At 49.3% G+C, this 24751-nt stretch overlaps 1 protein-coding gene across 2 annotated transcripts; it reads left to right on the top strand.

Moving 5' to 3' along the window:
* The first annotated feature begins 907 nt into the window (after positions 1-907).
* Positions 908-20359, top strand: Mturn (maturin, neural progenitor differentiation regulator homolog). 2 transcript variants are annotated; one of them, XM_051152335.1, is made up of 4 exons: positions 908-1142; positions 9977-10099; positions 18032-18127; positions 18508-20359. In XM_051152335.1, the coding sequence occupies exons 1-4, from the start codon at positions 981-983 to the stop codon at positions 18592-18594; spliced, it is 468 nt and encodes a 155-aa protein (XP_051008292.1). In that variant the 5' UTR covers positions 908-980; the 3' UTR covers positions 18595-20359. The 2 variants fall into 2 exon arrangements, with proteins under 2 accessions (XP_051008292.1, XP_051008291.1); XM_051152334.1 differs by having other exon boundaries at positions 914-1142; positions 18032-20359.
* Positions 20360-24751: the final 4392 nt, after the last annotated feature.

Below are 24751 nucleotides of genomic sequence, written 5' to 3'. Positions count from 1 at the left end.
AAAAGAACCACACGCCAGGCGGCAGAGGCAGGTAGATCTCTGTGAGTTCAAGGCCAGACTAGTCTACAAAGCAAGTTCCAGGACAGCCAAGGCTGTTACACAGAGAAACCCTGTCTCTAAAAACGAAACAAAACAGAACAAAACCCAAAAAAGCCACTGATGTGTTTATAGAATGAATGCTATTTAGTGAGTCCGTTCCAGCACTCCCTGTGTCTGTTGGGCACGCAGCAGACGGAATAGTTAACAGGTGTAGTCAATGCACAGGGCCCCTGCTTCCCCCACTGAGGATGTGGCTCGGTGGTAGCATGCCTATATAGGAAAAGCACAAGCCTGGGTTCAATCTCTAGCAACTCAAAATACGAAACAAAACCCCAGACCCAACAAACAAAACAACAGTTGGCCATCTTAGGTCATAGAACATAAATTCAAGCCAAATCATAGTGAAGGTATTTGTAAAAGCACTGAGCCTGATGTGCCTGTTAGGGTACACTTCCTTCCAAAGCAGTCTAGAAAACACACTCAGGGTTCCTTGGAGGACCCAATTTTGGTTTCTGTAGAAAGCAAAGCAGCTTCCTCGGCCTATCGCAGCACCTCTAACCGAGAGTCCTGGCAAGGGCCAAGCTGTCTGTAGTTCTGGGCGTGCCCCTCGCATTTATAGTGGATTTTGGGGAACGCTTTCCCAACTGGCTCCAAGCCAGGGGTCGGAGGCAGCCCCGCCCCACACCAACGCCACCTGCCGGGATGGGCGCCCCGCCCATATCCTGACGTCACCGAGCTCCGAGGCCGCTCTGGGTCGGGCTCGGGGGATTGGCCAGTGATGGTGACGTCACGAACCGAGGCGGCCCCGGGCTGGCGGGGCCCTGAGTGCTTCGGTTCCATTCGAGGCGGGCGGTGGGGGTGGGGGCGGGGCGGAGGCGGAGCGGGCGGTGTAAACAGACCCGGGAGCCGCGAGCCCCGGAGGAGGCGCGGGCGGCGCCGCCATGGACTTCCAGCAGCTGGCAGATGTCGCGGAGAAGTGGTGCTCCAGCACGCCTTTCGAGCTCATCGCCGCCGAGGAGACCGAGCGCAGGATGGACTTCTACGCCGACCCAGGCGTATCCTTCTACGTGCTGTGTCCGGACAACGGCAGCGGCGACAGTTTTGTGAGTACCTAGGGAGGGCGCGCTCCTCTTCGACCGAGCTCCTCCTGGGCGGTCGGGTGGGCCGGATGGCGGCGGCAGAGGACCGGGGGACCCGGGACTGGAGGTGAGGGGACCTCCCGGATCACCGCGTGCCCGGCGCGGCGCGTGGCTCAGAGCATCCCAGGGGAGTCCTTGTGTGGCACCCGCCGGGCGGGGTGTATAGCCCAAGATCCGGTCCAGAGGAGGTGTCCCTCCCCATCGGGGTCTCAGAAACAACTCTGCAGCCGCCCCTTCTGGCCGGGCCCTCGCCCCAGCCTGAGAGTCCCTCGGAAGAACACAAAGCCTCCGTCCACACCCGCAATGCTAGATCTTTTGGACCCTCTTTGCGGAATTACGCCCTGGAGCTTGAAAATGCACGCGCGTGCACGCGCGCGCTCTCGCGCTGGGGCACGCCTATCCCGAGCCCCCTGCTTCCCTAGCTCCTCAGTGAGCTGCCAGCAAGTGTGTGTAGCCAGTGCAGGTTCTGGCCTGCCGTGAGGCTACTGTGACCCCACCGAGGCCTTTTGGCTTTTCCAGAGGAATAACCCATACACCCTGTCCCACAGAGACCAGAACCACAAACTATGGTGGCCGAACCTTTGGCCTGCATCCCTCCCACTAGAGATTCTGGCGCCTACACTTTAGGAAAGGGATGCGGAGAGCACGAGGTTGTGATGGGAGGCGTGGAGGAAGGGCGGGGATGGCGCGCCATAGAGTGTTTGTAAGCACTATAAATAATAGTCCCCAAATGTAAGATGGAGGCAGCTGGGGATGAGGGTTATCGTGTGGTCGCTGGCCTGAGGCTGGAGCAGGCGCTGCTGCAGCTGCTGCAAAGGAGATGGGTGGTGCATCAATCTGTTTGGCTCAGCAGGTGGGATGACAAAGCTGGACTTGGCCCTCCTCCCTCCCTCTCCCCCGGGGTCGCCACACCCAACCCATGGGAAGTTCAGTCTAGGATCCCTGAGACCTGAACAGGACAGTATAGGCTAATGCACGTCTGGCCAATAAAGTATACTCCTGGCTTTCGGTGGGGGTTAGATTTAGGTTCTATCCACTTGAGTTGCTTATCCACAAAATTAGTTTATTAATACCAGTTCTCTGGCAGACCTTGAGGTACACCTAGTGTTCCGATGCACAGCAAGTGTCCTGCAAATTTAAAGTTCAGATACCTGATGTTCCCCACTGTCTTTGTAAAATCCTTTACCTGGACCTGAGTAAGGATGTAACTCAATTGGTTGAGCACTTGCGTATCATGTTTAAAATGTAGAGTTGGATGCCGAACACTGCAGAAGTGGGGATGGGATGTGTGTGTTGGATGGTATAAGTCTGTAATCCCTACATTTAGAAGGAGGGTGCAAGCAGATGGATCAGAAATTCAAGGTCTTCTTGGGCTGTCGCCTAAGTTCGAAGTCAGTCTAGGATCCTGAGACCCTATTTAAAAAAACAATACCTCAGCATAGAACAGACTTCACAGCGGAGACAGGTCGGTTATTGAGTCATGTAAGCACAGATCAGCTCTTCTTAGCACGAGCCGAGTGTTGGCTGGCCACTACACGGAGGAGATAAGGAAAGCAGAAGATAATTCTTTGGACACACTAGAACGTTCTCAAAGTTTCTGGAGGCAAGTTGCCAGCCATAGGTGTTTTCTTAAGCAGACCGTCCTGTAAAATGAACTAATGGTTCTATTAATTAGTGTTGGCTACCAATACGGTAGCAGTTATTCCTTAACTCGATATTATATAAATAAAAGACACAGAAACCGGTTAGTGCCTTAATGCACTGGAGGTGGGCAGAAGATGTTAACCCTTTAAGATGTCTTGTCTGTTTCCCAGCCAAACCCCCACAGATGCTTGCACATGTTCCTTAGGGGTGCTCCTCTCCATCAGGTCAGTTCTTCATCACCATGCCCTTTCTCTACCTCTTCTTCATCTTTCTCCTGGTGGTCCTTCTGCCACCCCCAAGCCCAGGAACCTTGGCTCCGCCTATCGCTCTTCTGCCCAGTCCAGGCAGTAGGCAACTTCATTTAGCCAGAGTCATTTTGGATACATGAGAATTGCTAACAGTAAGGCTCTTGGGGCAAGCAGTTAACATTTGTATACACAGTAGCTCCAGGTCAGCCCAACACTGTCTCTCGATTCTGTACCAGACCAGGCCAGAGTCTTGTCATTTTTCTAAGGGAATCTGTTAAGCATTTTGAAGAAATTTAAGTGGCACCTCTGCTATTTGAAGACTTTGTTAACAGTAAGAATGAGCATATACAGGGGGAAGAGGTCTCCCTTAGTCACAGTCATAGGGGAGGGGAGTAAAGGGAAAATGGGAGGGAGGGAGAGAGGAATGGGAAGATACAAGGGATGGGATAACAATTGAGATGTAATATGAATAAATTAATAAAATATATATTAAAAACATGAAAAAAGAATATTATATAGCATCTCTCAGTGTACAAAGTTTAAGAGCACACCAGTGAAGGCTTGGTCTTTCCTGGGTCAGAGCTATCCAACATACAAATGGCACCGTGCCTATAAGGACTATTAGCTAGCTCCGAAGCAATGTGGCAGTGGTTAATCCCGATTCTTCTCAGACACCCAAGCTCCCACTTCTGCCTGTGTGCTTGGGGACATCATTGAATCTCTCTCTGCCAGGCTTACACAACTGTGACCTCCTGTTACCTGACTTCAAGTGGCTGCTTTGTCACTGAGTGCCTGGCAGGACTGCTGAGGAGCATGCCTAGCCTGTGCTCAGTGCTCATATGTGAGAGCCTGTGTTACTGTAATCACTGTAAACGTGACTCTGGCCATCCATATGATAGATTCCAGCTCCAGTTCCAAAACCGTAATTTCTACTCTTCCCCACTCCCTGTGTGCAGATCATCTGCGTTCTGCCCGCCCGCCCCGTGTAGGTGAAGCATATACCGTGCCCTCTTGTTTTCCTCCATGCCTGTGAGGGCACTCAAGGGTGAGCCCTCCCGTGTTTTGTCTCTTACTGCACCCAGCTGCCTCCACCAGCATCTTCTAGCTGGGCGTGGTTGTAATCCCCGCAGAAGCAGGAGGATCTCAAACCTCTACATGGCCTGTCTTCTGCCACTTCCAAGTTCCTAGGTCACAGGCACTTCCTGCCTCAGGGCCTTGGCACTTGCTGTTCTCTGTCTAGAGCATCCTTGCTGGCCAGCAAGTCTCCAGGAGCCTGTCTTCTACTGTGTCTGCTGCCAACAGCTGGGGTTACAACTTTTTACGTGGGTGCTAGGGATCTGAACTCAGGCCCTCATGGTTGTACAGCAAACGTTTTAACCAGTGAGCCATCTAATCAGCTTTGAAAGATGACTTCTAATTCACAAACATTCTATAAGGTAGATGTTGTACCCGTTTTGGAGATGAGGAAATAGAGGATTAGTATGTAAGAGACTTTGTTAGCCCAGAGTCTCTGGCCTTCACTGAAAATTGGGTGTGGCAGTCCCAGGGGCTCAAGAACAAGAGTCCTTTTGATCGACGCTCCTCTGGCCAGTTCCTGGACCCCTTATTGTCTCCTCACTTCACAGGCCACCTGCCAACGTAGCCCTTTTCCAAAGTGCCCACCATGCTTGGGCTTGTGACAGAAAGCCTGTGCCACCCAGGGAGTGGGAACAGGCACTTGCACTTCTCCTACCAACTCAGATGGTTTTCGGTTGGGGGGGAGGGCAGCTGTCAGGTCTGAGAAGGGGATTGTGGGTAGCCATTTAGGTATGGGAGAATAGAATCTCAACCCCACCCTGTGTGTGTGTACTTGTGTGCATGTGCACCTGTACACTCACAAATACGCAAGCTTGTGTCCAGTTGGAGCACTGGCTTGTCCGCTAATTGAAGAGTGCCCTGCTTATCACATAGAATAGAAATGATTGACTGCGAGGAGGTCTCTGTTTACCTTACAGTGCCACCTTTTCAGACAACCCATCAGAAACACGTTTGGCTCCACATTTCTGTGCAGTTTCATCCCCTCAAGCCCAAACAACTACCAATAGTCATAAAGAAACCCAACACATGGAGGGACTCGGTACTCAGCTCTTAGATGCGTTTACGTAGTTCTCGTTGGTGAGCCTGCCTCTGTGACGTATTTAAATGGAACTACGGTGTGGTTCTGTGATGGTGTGAAGGAGAGTAAGCATCTCTTTGGCTGCCCCAATCACAAAATGGGATAATCACACTGTGACCCATGATTACTGTGAGTGCTGTGTGAGGAGTCAGGCGCACAGCAGCGTTGCCTTACTCCTGGAGGCTATTTTCAAGAACAAAGCCACTTGTATATTCAGCTAATCATGAAGAGGGGAAAGTTGGGTTGGTACGAGTCCACATGGCTGGGAACGAGGAGCTCCTGACCCGTAGTCTGATAGGCAGTCTTCAGGCAGACGCCTGTGGCCTTCAGACCCCTTCTAACTTTTGCTTGCACAGAGGCAGTTAAGGGCATGCATGCAAAATCTCTGTGGGGTGCTCTCTGCCTCGTGCTGCTCCGGTAGCCACCAGCGAGTCCTTTAACCTTTTGAGCCTCAGTTTTCCTCCCTGACGGAGTGCTCACCACAGTGAGTAGGCTGCCTCAGGTAAGGCTGACTGTGCTCTTCCCACTGGGTGTGCGAGTACATTGGGTGCCACAAGGTGGCTCGTGGCTCCTGTGCTCTGTCTGCTCTGTGGACAGACATCAATCAGTTTTAGATTGAGACGCCAATTAAACACGGAGCAAGAGGAGACGCTTTACTGGGTCCATGGGGTGGTTGGTTTCGGGACCTTCTTTCTTTAGATGCCAAAATCTGAGGCTATTCAGAGCTGTTACATGAAATGATGTGTTTACACACACGTCCCTGTAAGCCTCAACTGGCTTAGATTACATAGGATGTTTAGTACAGTGGGAATGTGGAGCGAGTAGAGCTTGTTCTAGACCGTTCAGGGAATAATGTGTGTGCCCTGAACCCCTCTTGGTCTCACCAGCTCGTAGCAGCGAGTCTAGCAAGCGTGCCCCCAAAGACAGCAAGAGCTTAGTGGGAGTCTCATCCTAATGACCTAATGTCACGTTTTGATGGCCAGACCCTGTCATCTCTATATAGAAAGTGGAGCATGCTCCCTTTCTGCTGCAGGTGGACTGGCTGGTGTTGCTTTAGCTGGGTGAGCTCACGCCTGATGTAACAGAAAGAGCCACAGATGGCATATAATTGCACAGTGTTCATTCACATTGGGCGTTTGCTGTAGGAGAGGCAGGCCGCTCGGGGCGGGGGCAGTGAAGGCCACATCACTGCAGCTCGTGGCTGTGGCCAGGATTGCTTGAGTAATCTATGAAGAAAAAAAAAAATTGAAATGTAACCCCCTTCAATCAAAAACTCTGGGAGGTGGGCCTGGAAATCTGCATTGAAACAAGCTTCCGGGTGAGTGACAAGGGGTAGGAACCCTGCTCTGCATCACTTCCGGCCCCCTTGACACCTCTTGCCATTACTGGAGGCCTGTTGCTCACCCTGGCTCCAAGCACCGTCTGCACCAAGGGGCAGCTGCTATTCTTCAGTCTGACACACCCAGCTAAGCTATTTCTGTGTCAGCAGCCACTGTCTCCAGTTCCTGCTGTCCCCCCCCCCCCCACTCCCGCTAACGTGGGTGTCTCGTGTATGTGCTTGAAGTAGTTTCTGGCTGCGGTCAGAGTGGCTGTCCCTTATGGCCCAGAGCTTTGAGGCTTTAGCTACTCATTCGTCCTTCTATGAAATTAACTTCAGACCCTGATCGGAGGCTCTGCCCTCTCACCTGGCTGCCTGGTCTCTTCTCACCACCGCTTTTATGTTTCTTTCCTTTTTCCTTTTATTATCTTTCTTTTATCCACTCTCCCTCTCCCTGCCCGCACACACATTGCAGGCTCACTTCTCAGGTCATCTCATCTTGTATTGTAACACTGCTAGATAGAAGTAATTTAATTAAAATAAAATGTTTTCTTTATTTTTTTAAGACAGTAGATAGAAGATGGTTAGCAGTTGGTAAATGATGTCTTTTCAGTTGCCCTGTCCACCTGGGTCTGTCTGACCCAAGCCCATATCCCTTTTTGTTGTCTTGTAGACAGTGATTCCAGTTAAGGCTTTTTTCATTTTGTCTAAGATTTATTTATTATTTTATGTGTATGTGTCTTTCCCCTGTATGAATATATGTGTACTGCATGTGTGCCTAATGTGCACAGAGGTGCTGGCTCCCCTAGAACTGGAGCTGGACAGTTGTGAGCTGTCGTGTGGGTGCCAGGGATCACACCAGCTCCTCCTGAAGAGCAGCAAGTGCTCTTAACCCTGAGCCATCTTGGCAAAGCCCTCAATTCTAGTTTCTTTTTGTTTGTTTGTTTGTTTGTTTGTTTGTTTGTTTTTGAGGCAGGGTCTCTCTGTGTAGCCTTGGCTGTCCTGGACTCGCTTTGTAGGCCAGGCTGGCCTCAAACTCACAGCGATCCGTCTGCCTCTGCCTCCCAAGTGCTGGGATTAAAGGTGTGTTCCACCACGCCCGGCTTCAATTCTATTTTCTTTTTAATTTTAATTTTAAAAAATATTTATTTATTAATTTATTATGTATAGAATGTTCTGCCTGCATGTACACCTGCAGGCCAGAAGAGGGCATCAGATCACATTATAGATAGTTGTGAACCATCATGTGGTTGCTGGGAATTGAACTCAGGACCTTTTGAAGAGCAGGCAGTGCTCTTAATCACTGAGCCATCTCTCCAGGCCCCACAATTCTATTTTCTTAAGCTCATAAAACCAATGAGACTGTGACTCCTGGTACAGGTACACCAGTAGATGAAGGCTATTTAGGCAGAAGGCTCCTTCATGGGGCTCAACTCTCCCTTCTCCAACACATAGCAATAAATAGCTCCAGAAGTGAAGTCGGGAGATGGTGGGCGAAGAGTGTCTTCCCAAGACTAAAGAAACCTAGAAATACTTAACTGACCGCACTCCACCACCAGAAGTTGGCCGTACTGCCATTCTGCTATTGCCTACATGGTACACTTCTGTTTGCTTTGTAATTTAAAGTCCAAGTGCACTTTAAACCAAGACGTCTATGTGGACTTATTTATTTATTAAGATCTACTTGCTTATGAATTGACTTCAACCCAAGTGGTCTAGGAGGGCAATCACAGCAAAGTCACACTGGGTGTCTGATTTACTCATCCTGTGACTCTGTGGCAGGTGCAAAGCCCACCTTGTCACTCTCCAGTCCTGCAGATGCAGAAGGGGAGAAAAAGTACGCTGTGCCCACTGCTTACAGACAAGGCACCGGCTACCAGCCGGCACTGCCCACACGATGATAAGCCTTTTGCTTTTCACTCTACATTCACACTGTGCCTGGGGAAGGCAGACAGAAAGCTACGTGGCGGTAGGTGCTAACCCCACTTCTACCATGGATTCGAACTTAAAACAATCTGGAGCTTTACAAACGTGCAGGAGGAAGCAAAGGCCGTGCGAAGCTCGTTAAAGTATCTTGAGGCTCTTGTTGCGCCTCTATTGGCTGAGAATAAGTGAGACAGTGGACTGGGGAGTGCTCCGTATTGTTGGCCTTCTGCACTGTGTGAGGAGTGGTTACCTATCTCAGCATCTCCAGGGCGTTAGGGTTTGTGGTAGGGAAGGGTGTGAGGAGCTCTGCAGTGGCTTGGTGAGGTAGGCTTGGAGAAACACTGGAGGACCCTGCTGGTGTTAGAGCAGCTGGGTGGGTTGGAAAGCCACCATTACAACTGTGTCACAGACAACTGGAGTGTGAGGTGACACATCAGCACCCACTTGCCCTCGCTTAGACCCCAGCTGGGTCAGACAGAAGTCTGCACAACTCTTCTTAGACACCCTGCAGTGAGAAGGAAGGCCAGGTGATGTCCTCGGTGCATGGCAAACTGAACTTTCTGTGGTAATGCCCTGCTCGGGTCCGTAAATAGAAGCAGGCAGGGGTGCCGTATGGCTCTCTTGGACACCTTGGACCTCTCTCTAACTAGGTTGTGTCTCCTGCTACCTAGCCTCTGTGTCGTCCCATCCATTAGACACTTTCCCTCTTCCCAGGCCTCAGCATATGCCATTAGTTGAAACCCTCGAGGCAGGACCCTTGATACTCGTGGGGTACACCCCGTGTTCCTGGCTGGTTGATTCTGCAGATCCAGGGTTTCTTCCTCCAGGCCTCACCAGAGTCTAGCTTATTTTTGATCTCTGACCATTATGGGGAAAACCTTGCTTTAATTATAAAGAAGTGATAACATGGGTTTCCTCACATAATAAATCTTCCCCAGCCTCAGGAGCAACAGCAACTCTGGGCCACATGTGCTGGGTTGACCAGTGGATGCTTGGCTAGGACGCCCACCTTGTTCCTGAGGGAACGAGGACCCAGGGGGAGGAGCAAGCTTCCGAAGGGACTCAGTGCCGACCTTGTACATTCTCCTAAGTCCGTTTCATCTTGAAGAAGTTTGCCAACACCCCCCATTCAAGGGCCGATTTGCTGAGGGAACATCTTGTTCCAAGATCAGGATTACAAACTAGTTAATTCATTCTTCAGCTGTAGCTGGAAGCAAAGTTCTGCACTCTGATGGCCAAGGCTCTGCTTTATCCTCCCTCCTCTTTTAAAATCACCCCTGTGCGCCTGCGGGGGGGGGGGGGGGAAGGCGGGGCGGGGCGGTGCCTGTCGGAGGCCTAACGCGTGAAACTGAGAGCACAGAGCCTGGGGGAAATTCCGAGGACTTGATCGAAGAACGAGTGGATGGCTTTCAGTCTGTGAGACAGGCTGACTTGGAATGCGGGAGTGTTTAAAACTCGGGGGTAATGACTTCTGTTCTCTGTTTCTCCTTGCCCTTGTGGGCCGCAGCACGTGTGGAGCGAGAGCGAGGACTGCCTGCCCTTCTTGCAGCTAGCACAGGACTACATCTCTTCCTGCGGCAAGAAGACGCTTCATGAAGTCTTGGAAAAAGTCTTCAAGTCCTTCAGACCTGTAGGTTTCTGCATGGCTTCTGAAGCCACCCTGTCCCCGCCCCTCCATAACTGCACCATGATAGTAGGGATGGTCTGGAAAGTGGGCAGACCCAGGGTTATTCTCCTGTCTGCTTGCCCTCACTGTAATATAGAGACAGCGGCCAGTGTGGGGATGCCAAAGGCGGGATGCAGTGTGCTGTCTGGTGAAGATGGCTGTTCCTGGTATTAGTTGAGCTGAGAAGTACTGACAAGGAAGAAACAAACAGAGCCTTTATGAGGCAATGGCATAGTCTAGTTCTCACCCAGTAGATTCCCAGTATTCCTAGAAGCTGTGTTTTTTGGTTTTGTTTTGTTTTGTTTTGTTTTATCATGCTGGTGTTTGCCTCGGGGTCATGGACATCTGGATAAAGGTTGTTCACGTTTGTGCTTGTGGGGAAGGGCGGCATTGGATACCCATTTCTCTTCTTGTCTCAGTTCTCTAAACCACTTCCATAAAGCTTGCCCTCCCCTTCCAGGTTCCGGACAGTGTATTTCCGGGGTAAGCTGACGGTCTGCTTTCATGCCAGCTGAGGAACACGTCAAGCGAACGCTCGCTCCTAGTTTGATGACTCCTTGCTTCACTCTCTCTCTCCCATAGTCATCCCTAGCATCATCGATGGCCCTGCCCTAGTTTGCCCACTGCGGTTATCTTCCATGCATTCAGTGGTATGCTGTGGCATTTCTGTCTATTTCTGAATCCTCTTCAGTGTCCTCTACTTCTCTGCTAAAGATTTCAAGCTTGCATTGTAGTCGTCTGAACACAGGGAGGTTGGTTGCATAACAGCTGGTCTGGCGTTCTAACATTTCAAGGTTAGCAAATTGTGTTTGGCATCTTTCGTGTCTCCTGGCTCGCACTTCTGGTATCCCGCATTTGCGTGTGGCGTTGTCTAAGTTCAGGTGAGTGTGTGTGCGCGTGTTCATGGATAGAAATAGCCAGGGGCCCAAGATGACAGTACCTTCCAGAGAGGACTTTGTTGGCCATGTCAGAACTTGAGAGCCCTGTCTGCCTGAGATGACCTTTAATACTTACTTGGTTTGCGGTTCCCAGGCACTCTATGTGATGATAAGACAGGCTTCAGAGCTTGTCTCCTGTTCTCTTCATCTTTTTTACCTTGTCTTTGTTCCAGGATCGTGGGCCTTTGGAGGGCTCCTGGTTAAAGTGGAGATCCCGCTGTAGTCTGTTCCCTTAGCGGACCCTGGGCTTTGACCTCATTCTTAGAACAGTCAGAAAGGACAATATACTTTCTCACTTTCCCAGTCAGGTTAGGGCGACCTCTCTGGCTTCCAAAATGTTGCATACTCAAGAGGCTATTTCCATGTCAAATGCTTGAAAATATCTTAGTTGTTCTCAGTGGAAGGCTTGGTCCTAATCCTTCAGTCTTCCTTTAGGAGAAATGAAACTTTAGTGGCTTTTGTCTGGGAGTTTTCAGCGGGAAGGATATTTTGGAGTCAGCCATGACCGTGAGGAAAGCCAGGGTGAGGTGTGTCAGACCCAAAGGCTATCAGGTCTGAAAACCTAGGGGCAGGAGATTGCCTGTGTTCTTCATGGAGCAGGTGTCCACGGAGCCACTGGGTTTGGAGTTGGGCATCTAAGCACAGTGAAAGTGGAGTCCAGGAGGACATAGGACCTCATAGCTGTGGGGAGCCTTGGCTTCGCCAGCTGTGGAGAGCCTGAATAGAACAGGAGGGCCGTGATGATGCCCTGTTTTGAGTGGTGCCCTCTTGCCAACTAAAGTGCTCAGGTGGGCTGTCAGCAGGATGAGGAGGAACAGTGCCATGTCTGCAGGCAGGTGTGAGGCCAGCTCAAAAATAGCGAGTGTGGCATGAGAGACTTGACTGCTGAGAAACCTGGAAAGTAGACCCAGCTGGCCTTGTTGTTGGCTTGAAGTGGAGTGTAAGAAACTGAGAAGAAGACGGAACCTGAGTTTCCTGGCAGCACGGTGAAGGAACTTCAAGGCAGTAGACTGAAAGCTGGGAGGCCTTGCAGGGGTAAAAGCTTGGGCCTGCGCTATTAGAACCCAAGTTGGTGGGACTAAGAACTCAGTGGGGAAACTTGTGCCCTCATCTCACCTGCCCCTTTCACCTCTCTGTGGAGCTTTGGGCTTTAGAAAGGAGACACGGGCAGGGTTTGGCTGCTGCTGTCCTAGGTGAGAGTTCCTGTTGGAGAAGACTTTATAGAGTCAGGGAGAGCACGATGTAGGAAACCAGCGGTGCATTCCCCTGCATGCCAGCCAGCAGCTGCACGGTGGCATCTCCAACAAGAATGCGTTCACCTGTGCCTTAAGATAGCTGCATGCTGGGTGTGCAGAGGTGGAGCTTTAAAATACTAGTGTGCCCCCTTCCAATCACGATTGTTTTCACAAGGCTGCCAGTGGTCACCTGATGCTGCCCTGTGCCTATATACTTATCTCTCTGTAGCCTTCCGGTGCCTGGGGGGGGGGGTGCAGGGAGGGAGGGGGCTCAGTCAACCCTGGTTGCTTGACTTTGCTAAAGCTGGGCACATGGCAATGACACCCTGAAGAGTGGTGTCACCTCAATACACTGCAACCTGGAGCTGTCTGAGGACTGTGTGCCCTTCTTCTTGCCTGCACTTCCTACACCAATACCACAAAGCTTCATTCCTTACACACTGAAATCTGACTGGATCTTTTTTTGTTTGTTTTGTTTTGTTTTTCAGGATAGAGTTTCTCTGTGTAGCCTTGGCTGTCCTGGACTGGCTTTGTAGACCAGGCTGGCCTTGAACTCACAGAGTTCTTCTGCCTGCCTCCGCCTCCCGAGGGCTGGGATTAAAGGCGTGTGGCACCACCACACCTGGCTCTAACTGGATCTTTGAAGAAAAAGTTACTTTTTCTTTTTCTTTCAGCCATCATATTCCTTTAGTTTTTCTGCCACTTCATCATATTTCCCACAAGATGTTTTAATCATCTTATCACCAGAGGCCTATTCCGGAAGATAAAGGATGGCATAGCACGCTTGGCTTTTGCCATCTGGGAGCTGGTTAGGAGTAGCGATGGCCACAGAACAGGGTGAGGCCAGGGTAATGGCATAGCTTGTATCCTGCAGGATGCTATGCAGAAAGAGCGGAGGTGCCACCCCTTGGCCAGGGCATTACACTCTGGGTTCTTGGGGAAAATCTTTCTGAGAGGATGTTTGTGAGCCTGTGCCACAAGCTGCTTGTGCAGGCCCCTGGAGTTCTGACCCCAGTTCTGGCCCTTGCTGGCTGACTGCCTTAGAGGATTTAACCTCTCTGTTTCTCAGGTTCTCCGTTTATAGGTTGAGGAAACTGCTGAAGTGGTTAGCTTCGGGTTGCTGCGGAGATTAAGCAGCACAGTTTGGCTGCGGGTGACCTTTGTGCACCAAACAGACGCTGCCCCCAATGTGTACAGGATAGAGACAGCACACAGAACACTGGCGTGAAGAGACTGTAGGGCCTGTGAGGCAGTATGTGGGGAATCTTGGGGTTTTGATAGTGAAAGAACATTTGCTGTGTGATTTCAACACATGTCTTACTGAAAGCGCTGGCTGGATAAGGGACCTTTCAAAGGTATTGGAGGGGTCAAGAAAAAGGTTATCAACACTGGTTTTGCAAAGTAATAAACTCACTGAGGACCAAATCCATATATATGGAAGATAAACGTCTACTCTGGGACATGTACTGGAGAGCTTCCACATTGTGGGTGATTTCTGTTTTCTTCTTTTCCTATTCTCTACGTTTTCTATCATGGTCACATAATAGGAAAACACTTAAAAAAAAAAAAAGCTATATTGTTTTCCAGTGTCACATGTGCTAGAAGTTAGGGAGGATGTCATTGAGGTCAGAGTACTTGACGCTGGCTTCCTGCAGAGATTCTGGAACACACTAGGTAGGAGGAGAGCTGACCCAGGCAGAGCCCATCTTGGTTGCCTGGGTCAGAGTCTTTAGAAATACCTGAGGTAGATAGACGACCCTGTCTCTTGCCATGTGGCTTCTTGCTGTTTTAGTAGCCTCTGTGTTTCCATCTTTAAAATGGGACCATGGGGAATGAGACTGTGAACACCCAAGACTGTCAAAATCCAGCTGCGCTGGTGTCAGGACGTGGTCACTGCATGCAACTGTCTGTCTTTTCACCTGGAGTGACCCCATTTATCTCCACTAGAGGAGCCTCCTGCCTCATGAAGGAAGATCTCAGAGAGGCTCCTCACTTCAAGCATGCTATTGGCTCATGAATGCAGATGACATTACCACTCATTGTTACCGCCCAGTGCCCTGGTAATGACTTCAGAGACCACTGGTGAATGGGCAGGAAAGACAGTCATTTTCCTCACTTAGGTTGACTCTCAGGTGACTCGCTGGCCCTCGAAAGATCAACCTAGATAATAGACCAGTGATAGCAGGGCTCATTAAGGGCGACCGTACCACTCATTTTTTACTGATGATGAGTACCAGAGTTAGTTTCTGGGAAGCAAGCAGAGCAGGAGAGGAGAGGTGGTCTCCTAGTGCCTGATTCTCTTACAAGTTACCTGAGTGTGAGGACTTTCAGCTCTCTCAGAGAGGCACCTCCCTCTCCTCCTCATTGAGATTGGCTCCTGTACCCGTGGTGGTGTTGGATGCTGTTTTGGCTCGTGTTACTGTGATGGCCTAGCTGGGCCTTAGTGCTGCTGGTTCCCCACTCCCACTCCCGTGGCTTCTGCCTCCGAGTGGCCCAGTCTTATCTCTGAAGATACAGTCTGTCACTGTTTCTTTTCTTTTCCTACCAGAAAAACACAGCCTCCGGTTCTGGACACTGGTGTGAGACTTTTAGGCATGGTGGTTTAGGTTGTGTCTGGTTGCTGGGGAGGCAGGGAATATATCTTCATGGACTAAAACAGTGAAATTGTAGCTTCTGCTCCAACTGGCTGGTCAGAAACCTTAACGAAATGAAAGAATCCACTGGTGCCGAGCTGCCTAAGTGGGGCAGAAACCCAGGGGGGTGGGGGTCGCGATAATATTTTTTCTTGCCCATGGGGACTTGCAGGAATGGCATTAAATGTTAGAAACTTAACTTTTCTATAGCTTCTGTTTTTCTGCTCATGTTAGGAACCGTCAAACCTTGTCATTTTGAGCCCGGTAGTCCTGATGGCGCACACCTTTAAACCCAGCACTCAGCAGGCAGAAGCAGGCGGATCTCTGAGTTTGAGGCCAGCCTGGTCTACAGAGCAAATTTCAGGACAGCCAGGGCTACACAGAGAAACCCTGTCTCAAAAACAAAAAGAAAAAGAAAACAAAGCAAAAGGAGATAAAAGGTTATTTTTAGGAAGGACAGTGCCACCCTACAACAGCGCATCTCTTGCCCACTCGAATCCTACCTCGATCTTGGCATCTACCTCTCTCTCCTAGTATGGAGAAGACTGAAACTGAAACTCATCTTGAGTTTTAGGACAGTTTCAAATCCTCCCAAATGCTTGAACTAGTCTTGCTGCCCAAAGTGCGGCTTCTGAGCCCCTCTCAGAGCAGGTTAGAAATGCAGAGACAGGTCCACTGAGCCAGGGCTGTACTCTAGGTGGTGTTCTCGGTGACTCAGAGACACAGCCAAGTGTAAGAAATGCTGCTTCTCCCAAGTGTGAAAAGTGTGCAGGGATGCTTAAAGCCACAAAGCCACACTGTATACACCAAAGCACTAGTGGATCCAGGATGCTCTAGACTCCAGAGGCCACACATACCTCTACCCCCAGCATAAAGACACCAGCCTGAGGTGCCTGATGTGTGCCCTTTCAGGGTGCCACATGCCAGTTACAGCCTCAGGCAATTTGAATCTTTGCCCACAGGACCTGAACTCAGTCACACAGGTGACCGGGGCCCAGAGAACTTTAATTCTCAAGTGTTGGCAGCTCTTCCTTTCCAGGATTGGCCCGTGTAGTCTAGTGGACCTAGCAGTCTACGTAAATCTGACTGTTCCAAGGGAGCTTTGTGGTTGAGCAAGGCAAGGCATGGGAATGCCAGCGAGTTCCTGTACACAAGGACACATGAGATTGGCATGCCAGGGCTGGACAAGCTCAGACGTGCTCTCACTGCCCTTCCCCTCATGTGAGGAGTACCTGTCTGAGACATTGGCTGCCATAAACTCCAGAGACAGCAGCATGCGTGGGCAGTCAGCTGTGGCCATCTTGGCTTGTGACCAGTAATGCCTCACAGATGGTTTTGCCCTGCATACATTCCTGGGTGTCTGAGCCTGAGAGTTCTAGAACCTGAACTTTCTGTAGACAGTGTGTTAGTTGGGACTTCTGGCTTACTGTTCTTCCATTTGAGCCACAGGGAATGTGGAGGAAGGGCAGTGGGATGATAGAGAAGCTGTGTGAGGAATAAGCAAGTCTTAACACAGTTGAAGTTTACATTCCTAGGGTCACTTAATTAAATGGCCTGAGGGTGACAAGTCTGGGGGATTGGTGTTTAAAAAAAATCTCCTGGTCACTCTTTATTCCATCTTCACATGCAGAAGCCCAGGGGCACTAAAGGCCTCGGCTTTCTGCCAGCACACAAGTTTTGGTTCAGATTGATTATGAGTGATTAGTACTATTCAGTATCTGATGAAAGGCCAGTGTCATTGAAAACTGTTACCATGGGGCTGGAAGGATGGCTCAGCAGTTAAGAGTGCTTGTTCTTCTAGAGGACCTGAGTTTAGTTGCCAGCACCCACAGCCGGCGGCTTACAGCAGCCTATAAGGCTGGCTCCATGGGATCCAACGCTTCTAATTGCCGAGGGTACCAGTACTCACTTGCACATACCGAAAACATAGACATGCACACATGCATGCATATGGACATGCATAATTGAAAACTATTTATCTTGAATTTGTTCTAAGTTTCCCTGATCATAATCTTAGAACTTTGTGGGGCATAGCTGAAAAGAAATCTGGGGAGATGGTTTAGAGCATTTGTTGCTCCCTCAGGGGACCCAGGTTTGATCCCAAGAACTCTCACGATGGCTCACAAACATTCCTAACTCCTACTTTATGGGTCCAATGCCCCATCACGACCTATATGGACACTAAGCATGCATGTAGTGCACGTATATCCTGGCAAAACATTCATTGTCCACAGTCCCAGGCTTATAGAAATACTTCAAAACGCACACACACACACACATACACAGTTAATAAAAATAAAAGGGGCCAGTGAGATACCTCAATGGGTTACAGCACTTGCTGCCAACTCTTATGACCTGAATTCACTCTCTGACCTTCATATGATGAAATGAGAGAACCAACTCCTGTACGTTGTCCTGTGTCCAGACACATGTTGTGACATAGGTGCATACATGCATGCATGCAAACACACAAAATAAATAAGTGTAAAAAATTTAAGAACCTCAATATTTGAATATATTTCATTGCTGTCTCTTTTTCTGTGCATCCATCCATATGAATTTTAAGAAAATCTGTATCATGATTAATATGTAATTTTACCATGTTTTACATTTATATTCATTTTATATCATTAAATTACTTAAAACTGCAATTTTAAGATCCTCTTACTAACATGCCATGCAATTTAACCCTTTGCTACTGCACATCCTGGTTGTCTTAGCATCTTTATCTATGTCCTACTCTTAATAAATAACCACATATTTGAGTGAGGGAATAAAGCAGAAGGTTAGTTTTGGGGACCCCTTGAAGGGACATCAGCACTATTCGTGCTGTGTGTGATTCACCAAGACCCTGGGTGTGGCATAAGCATCTACCAACCACTGGTTTGTGGGCCATGCCTCTCCAGGGTACCAGGTGAAATCGGTGTCTTTTGTTAAATTTGTTGGTGCCGTGGTGGGGGAGTTGAGTCCATGGATGCACTCGCTGTGTTAAGCCTCTTGAGGTGCAGATACATTTGGATGTGATGCCTTTGGTCTTCTGCCTGCAGTGCTTATGGCTATTGCTTTTCTTGTCCAATTCCTTCCCTGTAGTTGCTGGGGCTTCCGGATGCCGATGATGACGCATTTGAAGAATACAGTGCCGATGTGGAGGAGGAGGAGCCAGAGGCGGACCACCCCCAGATGGGGGTCAGTCAGCAGTAAACTCCTGGGTCACCTTCCAGAAGGGGGAGTAAGCCCTGTGCTACCCATGGGGCCCCTGCGCTCCTGTGGCAGCCTTCTGCATTCGCTCTTCAAAACAGGACGGCCGGCTCCTGGCATCCAAATGAAAATGAAATAACCTCTTGAATGACCACACAATATCTGTGATGGCCTTCGCTCAGAAGTGACCAGAATTTGGGTTCCCACTTTGGCGGGGTCTCTATGAAGATGTCTTGGCAGCCACTTTGCCACTTTAAAGTTAGAGTCCGTGTTGTGGCTGCCTGTTCCCCCTTGAGTTTGTGTTGGAGAACCAACGTCTCCTAGGTGGAGTGTGGAGAACTCTGAATGTAGTAAGGATGTGTTCTGAGTCCTCACATGGGACCTTGCTGAGGAAAAGCATGGCAGAGGAGAAATGCAGCCTGCACTTTTTTTATGTACCTTTTGAGTGTCCGTAAGTGAAAGGTTTTGCTTAGAAAGCATGAGTTTTAATAATCTAGTCGTGAACTGCCCAAGTGCAAATGCAGAGGGTGGGGGTGGCTGAGGCTCCTTGGAGAGTTTCAGCATTGTAGAATTGGTTACCTGGGCATGTGGCAGCCAGCTGCTGGTTAGTGTAAATCTTCCTGTGGTTGTTTGATCGTTTTAAAACATGCTGATTCCAAAGCCACTTTTCAATTCTGATAGCGGAAACTATAGATGGGGCGAAAGATATAAATTATTGATTTCTTTAAGCTGGTTATAAACCTACATATGAAATGAAGCCTTTACCTTTCCCTCTTTACGATGAGATGGCAACTTATTAAATCATGAAAGCAAACAGAATCCGAGCAAGTGCCCCTCAAGCTTTGAAGCCATAGACAAATCTAGCAGGAAAATAAACTAGGATTTAAAAAAAAAATTAATATAATGAAATCTTTTACTTTTCTAATCTTTTATTCTGTAAAATGTCAAGAAAGGTTCCCAGTGAGTTGGTTTATTTAAAATTATAATTACATACTCCAGGGAGCCTACTTGCAGTGAAATTTAAAGTGATATGAAAGTAGGAATCTTAATTATGGGATTACTTGGTTACAAGAGGATGTTTTTAATGATCAGGACACACAGACAGCTCCCAGAAGTAATTGCCATCGTCATTTAGCCAATAAACACTTACCAGGAAGGACATCCTCTGACACCATAGTGACCCTTCCATGTCTCAGGTTCTCAAAACTTAGGATGCAAGTGTCCCCTTTACAGCACTTAATTCCTCCGCGCATCCAGTTTGAGAATGTTACACACACACACACACACACACACACACACACACACACACACACACACACACGTTACACTACCAGTATTTTAAGTTAAGAAGAGGAAGAAGATGAAGAAATCTGCAATGGCAGAAGCGTGTGCATATGGCAGGCATGTCGGGTTGTTTTCTGTGTAACCCAGTGTAGTATGGAGAGTCTCGCTGCTCTGTGCTGCACTGTTCGGTTGCTGGGTGATGTCACATACTGGTCTCCACCTGTGCTTCTGTACCTATGTGGTTTATTTTCTGGGAGAAACTTATTAATGGTGATGTTCAAGCCAAGTGACGCCCCTTGAAGTGGCCCTTCAGCAAAGTCAGACGGAGTGTTCCTTCCAGGGTGTGAGGTCCAGCCTTTGCAGGCCTGCCCAGGGTCCCACCATGTCGGCTCACAGCAGGGAGACAGAGCTCTCTGCCTCGTAGACATATGTTCTGGGGTAGGTAACTTCCTTTTAAATATGGTAGGCCACATAAATGACTTCGTGGATAAAATGAAGTCGCCTGAGCAGTTTGCTCCATTCCAAGGTAACCTGAAATTTTATACCCAGAGGCTTCACCTGTAAATTTACATGTGTTTGAATATTAATATAAGATGAATTTTTTAAAAATCAAAAACGCATTTAAAACTTTGACCAAATATACTTGGTGTTACCATATTAATGTTCTCTGTTTGTACAAGTTGAGCTGAGATCCCTAGCGGCACAGTGGGCTGCTTTCTTCTGCCCAGGGGTCAGGAGGAGGGACATCCCTGGGTGTGGCTGATTTCCACCGCAAACACCAGAGGCATCAGCAGATCCACTGTCCTTGCAAACCTGCTGTTGTGTGTGTCCCTTCCAGGGTGCACGTGTGTGCACAAGCATGCACACACTCAACTCCTACCCATTCTATGGATTCTCTTGTCCCAGCTACGACTGAGGTTGAACAGGTCCACGGCGAGATGACTGTGACCCCTCCCTCAGGCCCACAGGGTCTTTGGGAGTTAGGAGAGATGCTTGCTTTTAGTGTTGCCTCAGCCCTTGACTGCAGGACATTGACAAGTCACATGACATCTATGAAACAAGGGTACTTGCTCTTTGAGCTTTAAACACTGGCCCACTGTGGCTGCCGTAGGAAGTCTGTGCGCAGAAGAGTGACAGCCAAGGACACTGAGGGGCGCGGGGAGGAAATAAATTTGGAATTTTGCCAAAGATGGTGTCCTTAAGATGCTAGCCATGCGGCCACCTTAGAATATAATGGCCAGCGGAGTGTTCAGACTCCAGGGGCCTGAGGTGGGCTTGACCCCTGGCAACTGATGAGATTCTGTTGCTTCGAGGCCCCAGAAGATGGTTTGTCTCTGCTGAACCTGTTCTGCCAGAGGCAGGCAGAGCTGCTGTTTGAGGCTTCGGATGTGGTGGCCAGGTAACCCAAGGCGGGAGATTGGCATGGAGACTAGCTGGAGGATGGGCGGTGAGCACTGTGCTTGTCCCCGTCTCTCAGGAAAGAGAAAGCGAGAGTGACAAACTTAGTAGGTAATACAGAGAGAGAGAGAGAGAGAGAGAGAGAGAGAGAGAGAGAGAGAGAGAGAGAGAAAGAGAGTGTGTGTGTGAATACACATGTAAGCGAGGACTGGTTGCTTACTGGTGGGCGTGACCAGCTGTGAAATCTGAATTATGCCGATGACAACATTACAAAGCCTGAGCCTAGAGTTGAGTGACCCGTGGGGACATTTTCCTCATGTCCACAATCGAAGTGCAGAGCAGGGAGGGTAGTGAGGCCCCATGCAGTGCCAGGGCCCGGAAATACTGAGGGGGGTCCACTTGTGACTCCTAGGCCCACTGCAGCACGTGACCAGAGCACAAAGCGTCTGTTGCGTGAGGAGACTGTCCACCTTGCACGCTGGCGCCAGAACTAGGCTTGCAGTTTGCTTAAGTAAAACTCTCTGGGCGTGACGCCATTGCTCAGTACAGACAGAAACTGTTCTCCAGCACAATGCATGTCTCTGAATATTGTTTCAGTGTCTCAGAGCACAAAGAGTGTGGCCCGGGTGTTGTGATCCCCCGAGTGGGATTGTTAGTTAGTGCATGTTAAGACTCATCAGGTAGGAAAGAGTTTAGTCAGAGCTAGCTTTCTACAGTGAGAAGAACAAAGGAGTGAACAAGGCGGAAGTCGACAGGGACAGTGAGAGAGTTAGGTCTGGGTCCATCTGAGCTGTAAACAAAGCACACTGTCCTGGGGTACAGGACAACTTGTGTTCTTGGCTGTCAATAGAACTGGGTGCTTAGCGGGTAGTGGTAATGGTTTTGTGGCGTTCACAGTGCCCCCTGCCAAGCCAAAGGCACAGCAGGTGTGTCATCCCCCTCCCCGCCCCCTGCATATACCTGGTGGAATTCCTTCTATTAAAAATAAAACCAGCTGCTAGCCAGGGGAGCATGCCCTCAAGAGTGCTGACCCAAAGGGCACTGCAGTGACAGCTGGCAGCACGTGGACCATACCCGCCCTCTCCTCTACTGGCGCGTCAGGTGTCTGTGAAACTCAGGCGGGGGGGGGGGGGCTGCAGGGGGGCTCTTGTCCCTAGAACAAACCTGGAGGGAGATGCTAGGCGTGGCTTGCCGCCTCCTCTCCAGAGATCCACAAAACGGTTTTGCATTAGACATGTTCCTCTTTGATACAAACTCAGTGAGTCACCCTGGATTAGTGGTAACTGGTATGCCTTGAGAAGCCAAGGTCTTTTAGGTTTCATACAAGAGTAGGTGTAAAAGTTGCCGGGACACTATGGTGATGACCTTGAGCATTGAGCATTTCACATTAGAAGTCCCATTTGCCACACTACAAGGCTGAATAGTTCCCAGGCATCTTGAAGTGGGTACGACGCTACGTAGGAATTAACATTCAGTTTGCTTAGGACTGTGTTCATGGTTGTTCCACATAGGGAGAAAGCTGGAGGTGTGCGCTTCATGAACTGCCTTGTCCTGGACTTGCCTTTTGGTTCTGTTTCTCGAGATTCTGTTTTAGCAGGAGCCCTCGGAACTGCCATAGGCCAGTGCTCTATACAAATGCCAGCTTTATCACAGGCACTAAAATAAATATTCAGTGCCAGGCAAGTCTGAACCCAGCTATAATCCTGTGCTCATTTGTGTACCCAGCAAGATTTCAGCCGTCTGCAGAGAAGCAAACCAGAAGAAACAAAAGCAAGGCACTTTGTTGTTGGTTTCCGGTTTTTGAGGCCGAGAGAGTTTTTCCTGTGTGTCTTTTCTTTTGAGTTTGTGTTTCCTCTCAGAGAGCTCTCTTGTAAATGACGGACTCTGAAATGGGTTGCCGAAAGCTGTGTCCTTTGATAGATTCTCAAGACAGAACTGTGTAAATTCTCTCTACCCGCTGTCCCATCTGCTTCCCCCTCCCTTCCATGAGAGCAAGGACCACATCCAAGGATGTAATTACCATACACTTGCTAATAAAGAGCCTTTCAGCCCTGGTGGTATTTGCCTTTTTTTTTTTTTTTTTTAAACTCTTTCCACAGGTTTTGGTGACAGAATACACACTGTGTGTGCAAGGACCGTGGGCACAGGGGTCGTGTGGGGTGGGTTGGGGGATCGGAGGATGGGAGGGAGTAGTTGCATCCAAGGTGCCTTTATTTGGGAGCGTGCGTTTAACAGATGCTCTGGCTAGTGTTTAGTAATGCGTCATCTCCCTTTAAGCCAGTACTATTGTCGTATGTGAGAATTCTTCTTCTTTGTGGCACAGTCAGAAATCTTTATCCTGTGACAGGCCAATAACAACTTGATGACATTTCCCCAACACCTTGCTTGAAGTTGCTACTACTCACCAGACAGAGGCATTTATTTATTTCATTGGGATCTCTGACTGCAGCAAGTTTCATTCTTTTGGTTAAAGATCAAGTTTCTCCCTCTGAATGACAGGTCCCTAAACTTGATAATGGCTTAGCAGGCCCAGCTGGAGGCTGTGTGTGTTTCTGTAATGTCATTGGGTGTCCTTGGTTTTGGCCATAGGTTCCAAGGCCAAAGGAAAGCTGTGTGTGAACATTTTTAACCCCTCTGGTCAAAGACTGGCTCCAGAAAGGGCCATGGAGACAGATTTTTATCATGGGAAAATTCCTGTTTCCATGACTTGATCACACAGGCTTGGGCGGCGGGGGGGGGGGGGCTGACATGCAGGGACAGATATTAGCATTACTCACATCTCCTCTCGCTATAGTTAATCTCTGAAATCATTTGGCAGGAGGAAGGAAGGTTCTGGCCTAGACAGGTCCCTGACAGCCTGTGTGGCTCTACCCTCCCACCCCCCCCCCATCGTTTTATTTTTCTCATGGGTAGGAGTAACCACAGTGACCTCATTTCTGATTTCCCTTGGGGGAGGAGCATCAGTAGAACACCTGGCCTTCCTCTAGAGGAGGGAGTGCCACAAGGTCCCAGAAAGCCACGATGGTGCCCTGCACGGTCAGGATCCCTTTTCCAAGTGAAGCCTCACAGCTGGGTATTAGCCCAAATGCCACTGCTCCGAGGTTCTCCCTGCCTTGCCACACATCCCTTCTCTTTACCATAGGCCACAGTGTTGACTCTGTTTCTTAGCAATTAAACATTCTTTCCCACACCACAGGATTCAAACATACAACGAAGAGGCAAGGGCAGGGTACCTTGCTTAGGGATGTAATAAATAGTCCTGTTTCCATGGTGACGTCAGGCAGGTAGGATGGGGACTACAATATCCCCAGGGCTTCCTGAGCACACATGTGGTGGGTGCACAACACAGGAAAAGAAACAAACCCCCCACCCCAGTATCTGGAGGCACCAGGGTTGGGTGTCTAGCCCCCCCCCCCCCCCCGTGTCCTGCTGAATTAGGTGACTAAAATATTCCTCCATTTGTCAGGTGTAGCCAGCTAGTAGTTTGGAGGCGAGGTTAAAATGCCTTGGGAGTCAGCTGACATTTTCTTTCTATATGATAACAGACACAAACCCTCTTTGAATCTGACCCATCTCCCCTCCACCTTTTGGGGGCGGGGGAGTAGAAAACAATGATGCTTTTAAAAACCTGAACAAACTATAATTAGGCAGTCATGGAACAAATGTGGAAAGAATGCTCGCGTTTTCTAGCGAGACAGCCCCCAAAGTGGATGTCAATGCCAAGCTCAAAGTGAAGTGGGCCCTCTGGGATGCCTTTTAATTGGACGCCTCTAGAGGTCAGCACAGCATAAACAAAGGGCTTCCTGCTGCTGAGGCCCCCACACCCTCTTCCCAGTGCAGACACAGGGAGCAACTAGCCAGGGTGGGGCAGGAAGGCAGTTGGCACCCAGGGCCCAAGAGGAGAAAACATGATCCTTCAGAGCAGCCTGC

Source organism: Acomys russatus, chromosome 10 (assembly GCF_903995435.1).
Source record: "Acomys russatus chromosome 10, mAcoRus1.1, whole genome shotgun sequence".
NCBI classification, from domain to species: domain Eukaryota; kingdom Metazoa; phylum Chordata; class Mammalia; order Rodentia; family Muridae; genus Acomys; species Acomys russatus.
Note: the sequence above shows the minus strand (reverse complement) of the source record. Positions and strands in the feature narration are given on the sequence as shown.

What these genes read in the sequence shown, in the direction of transcription:
- Mturn (XM_051152335.1), top strand. Translation starts at nt 981, where the DNA reads ATGGACTTCCAGCAGCTGGCAGATGTCGCGGAGAAGTGGTGCTCCAGC. An exon ending in ACGGCAGCGGCGACAGTTTT is followed by an intron (nt 1,143 to 9,976) that starts GTGAGTACCTAG and finishes TGTGGGCCGCAG; the next exon opens with CACGTGTGGAGCGAGAGCGA. An exon ending in TCTTCAAGTCCTTCAGACCT is followed by an intron (nt 10,100 to 18,031) that starts GTAGGTTTCTGC and finishes CCTTCCCTGTAG; the next exon opens with TTGCTGGGGCTTCCGGATGC.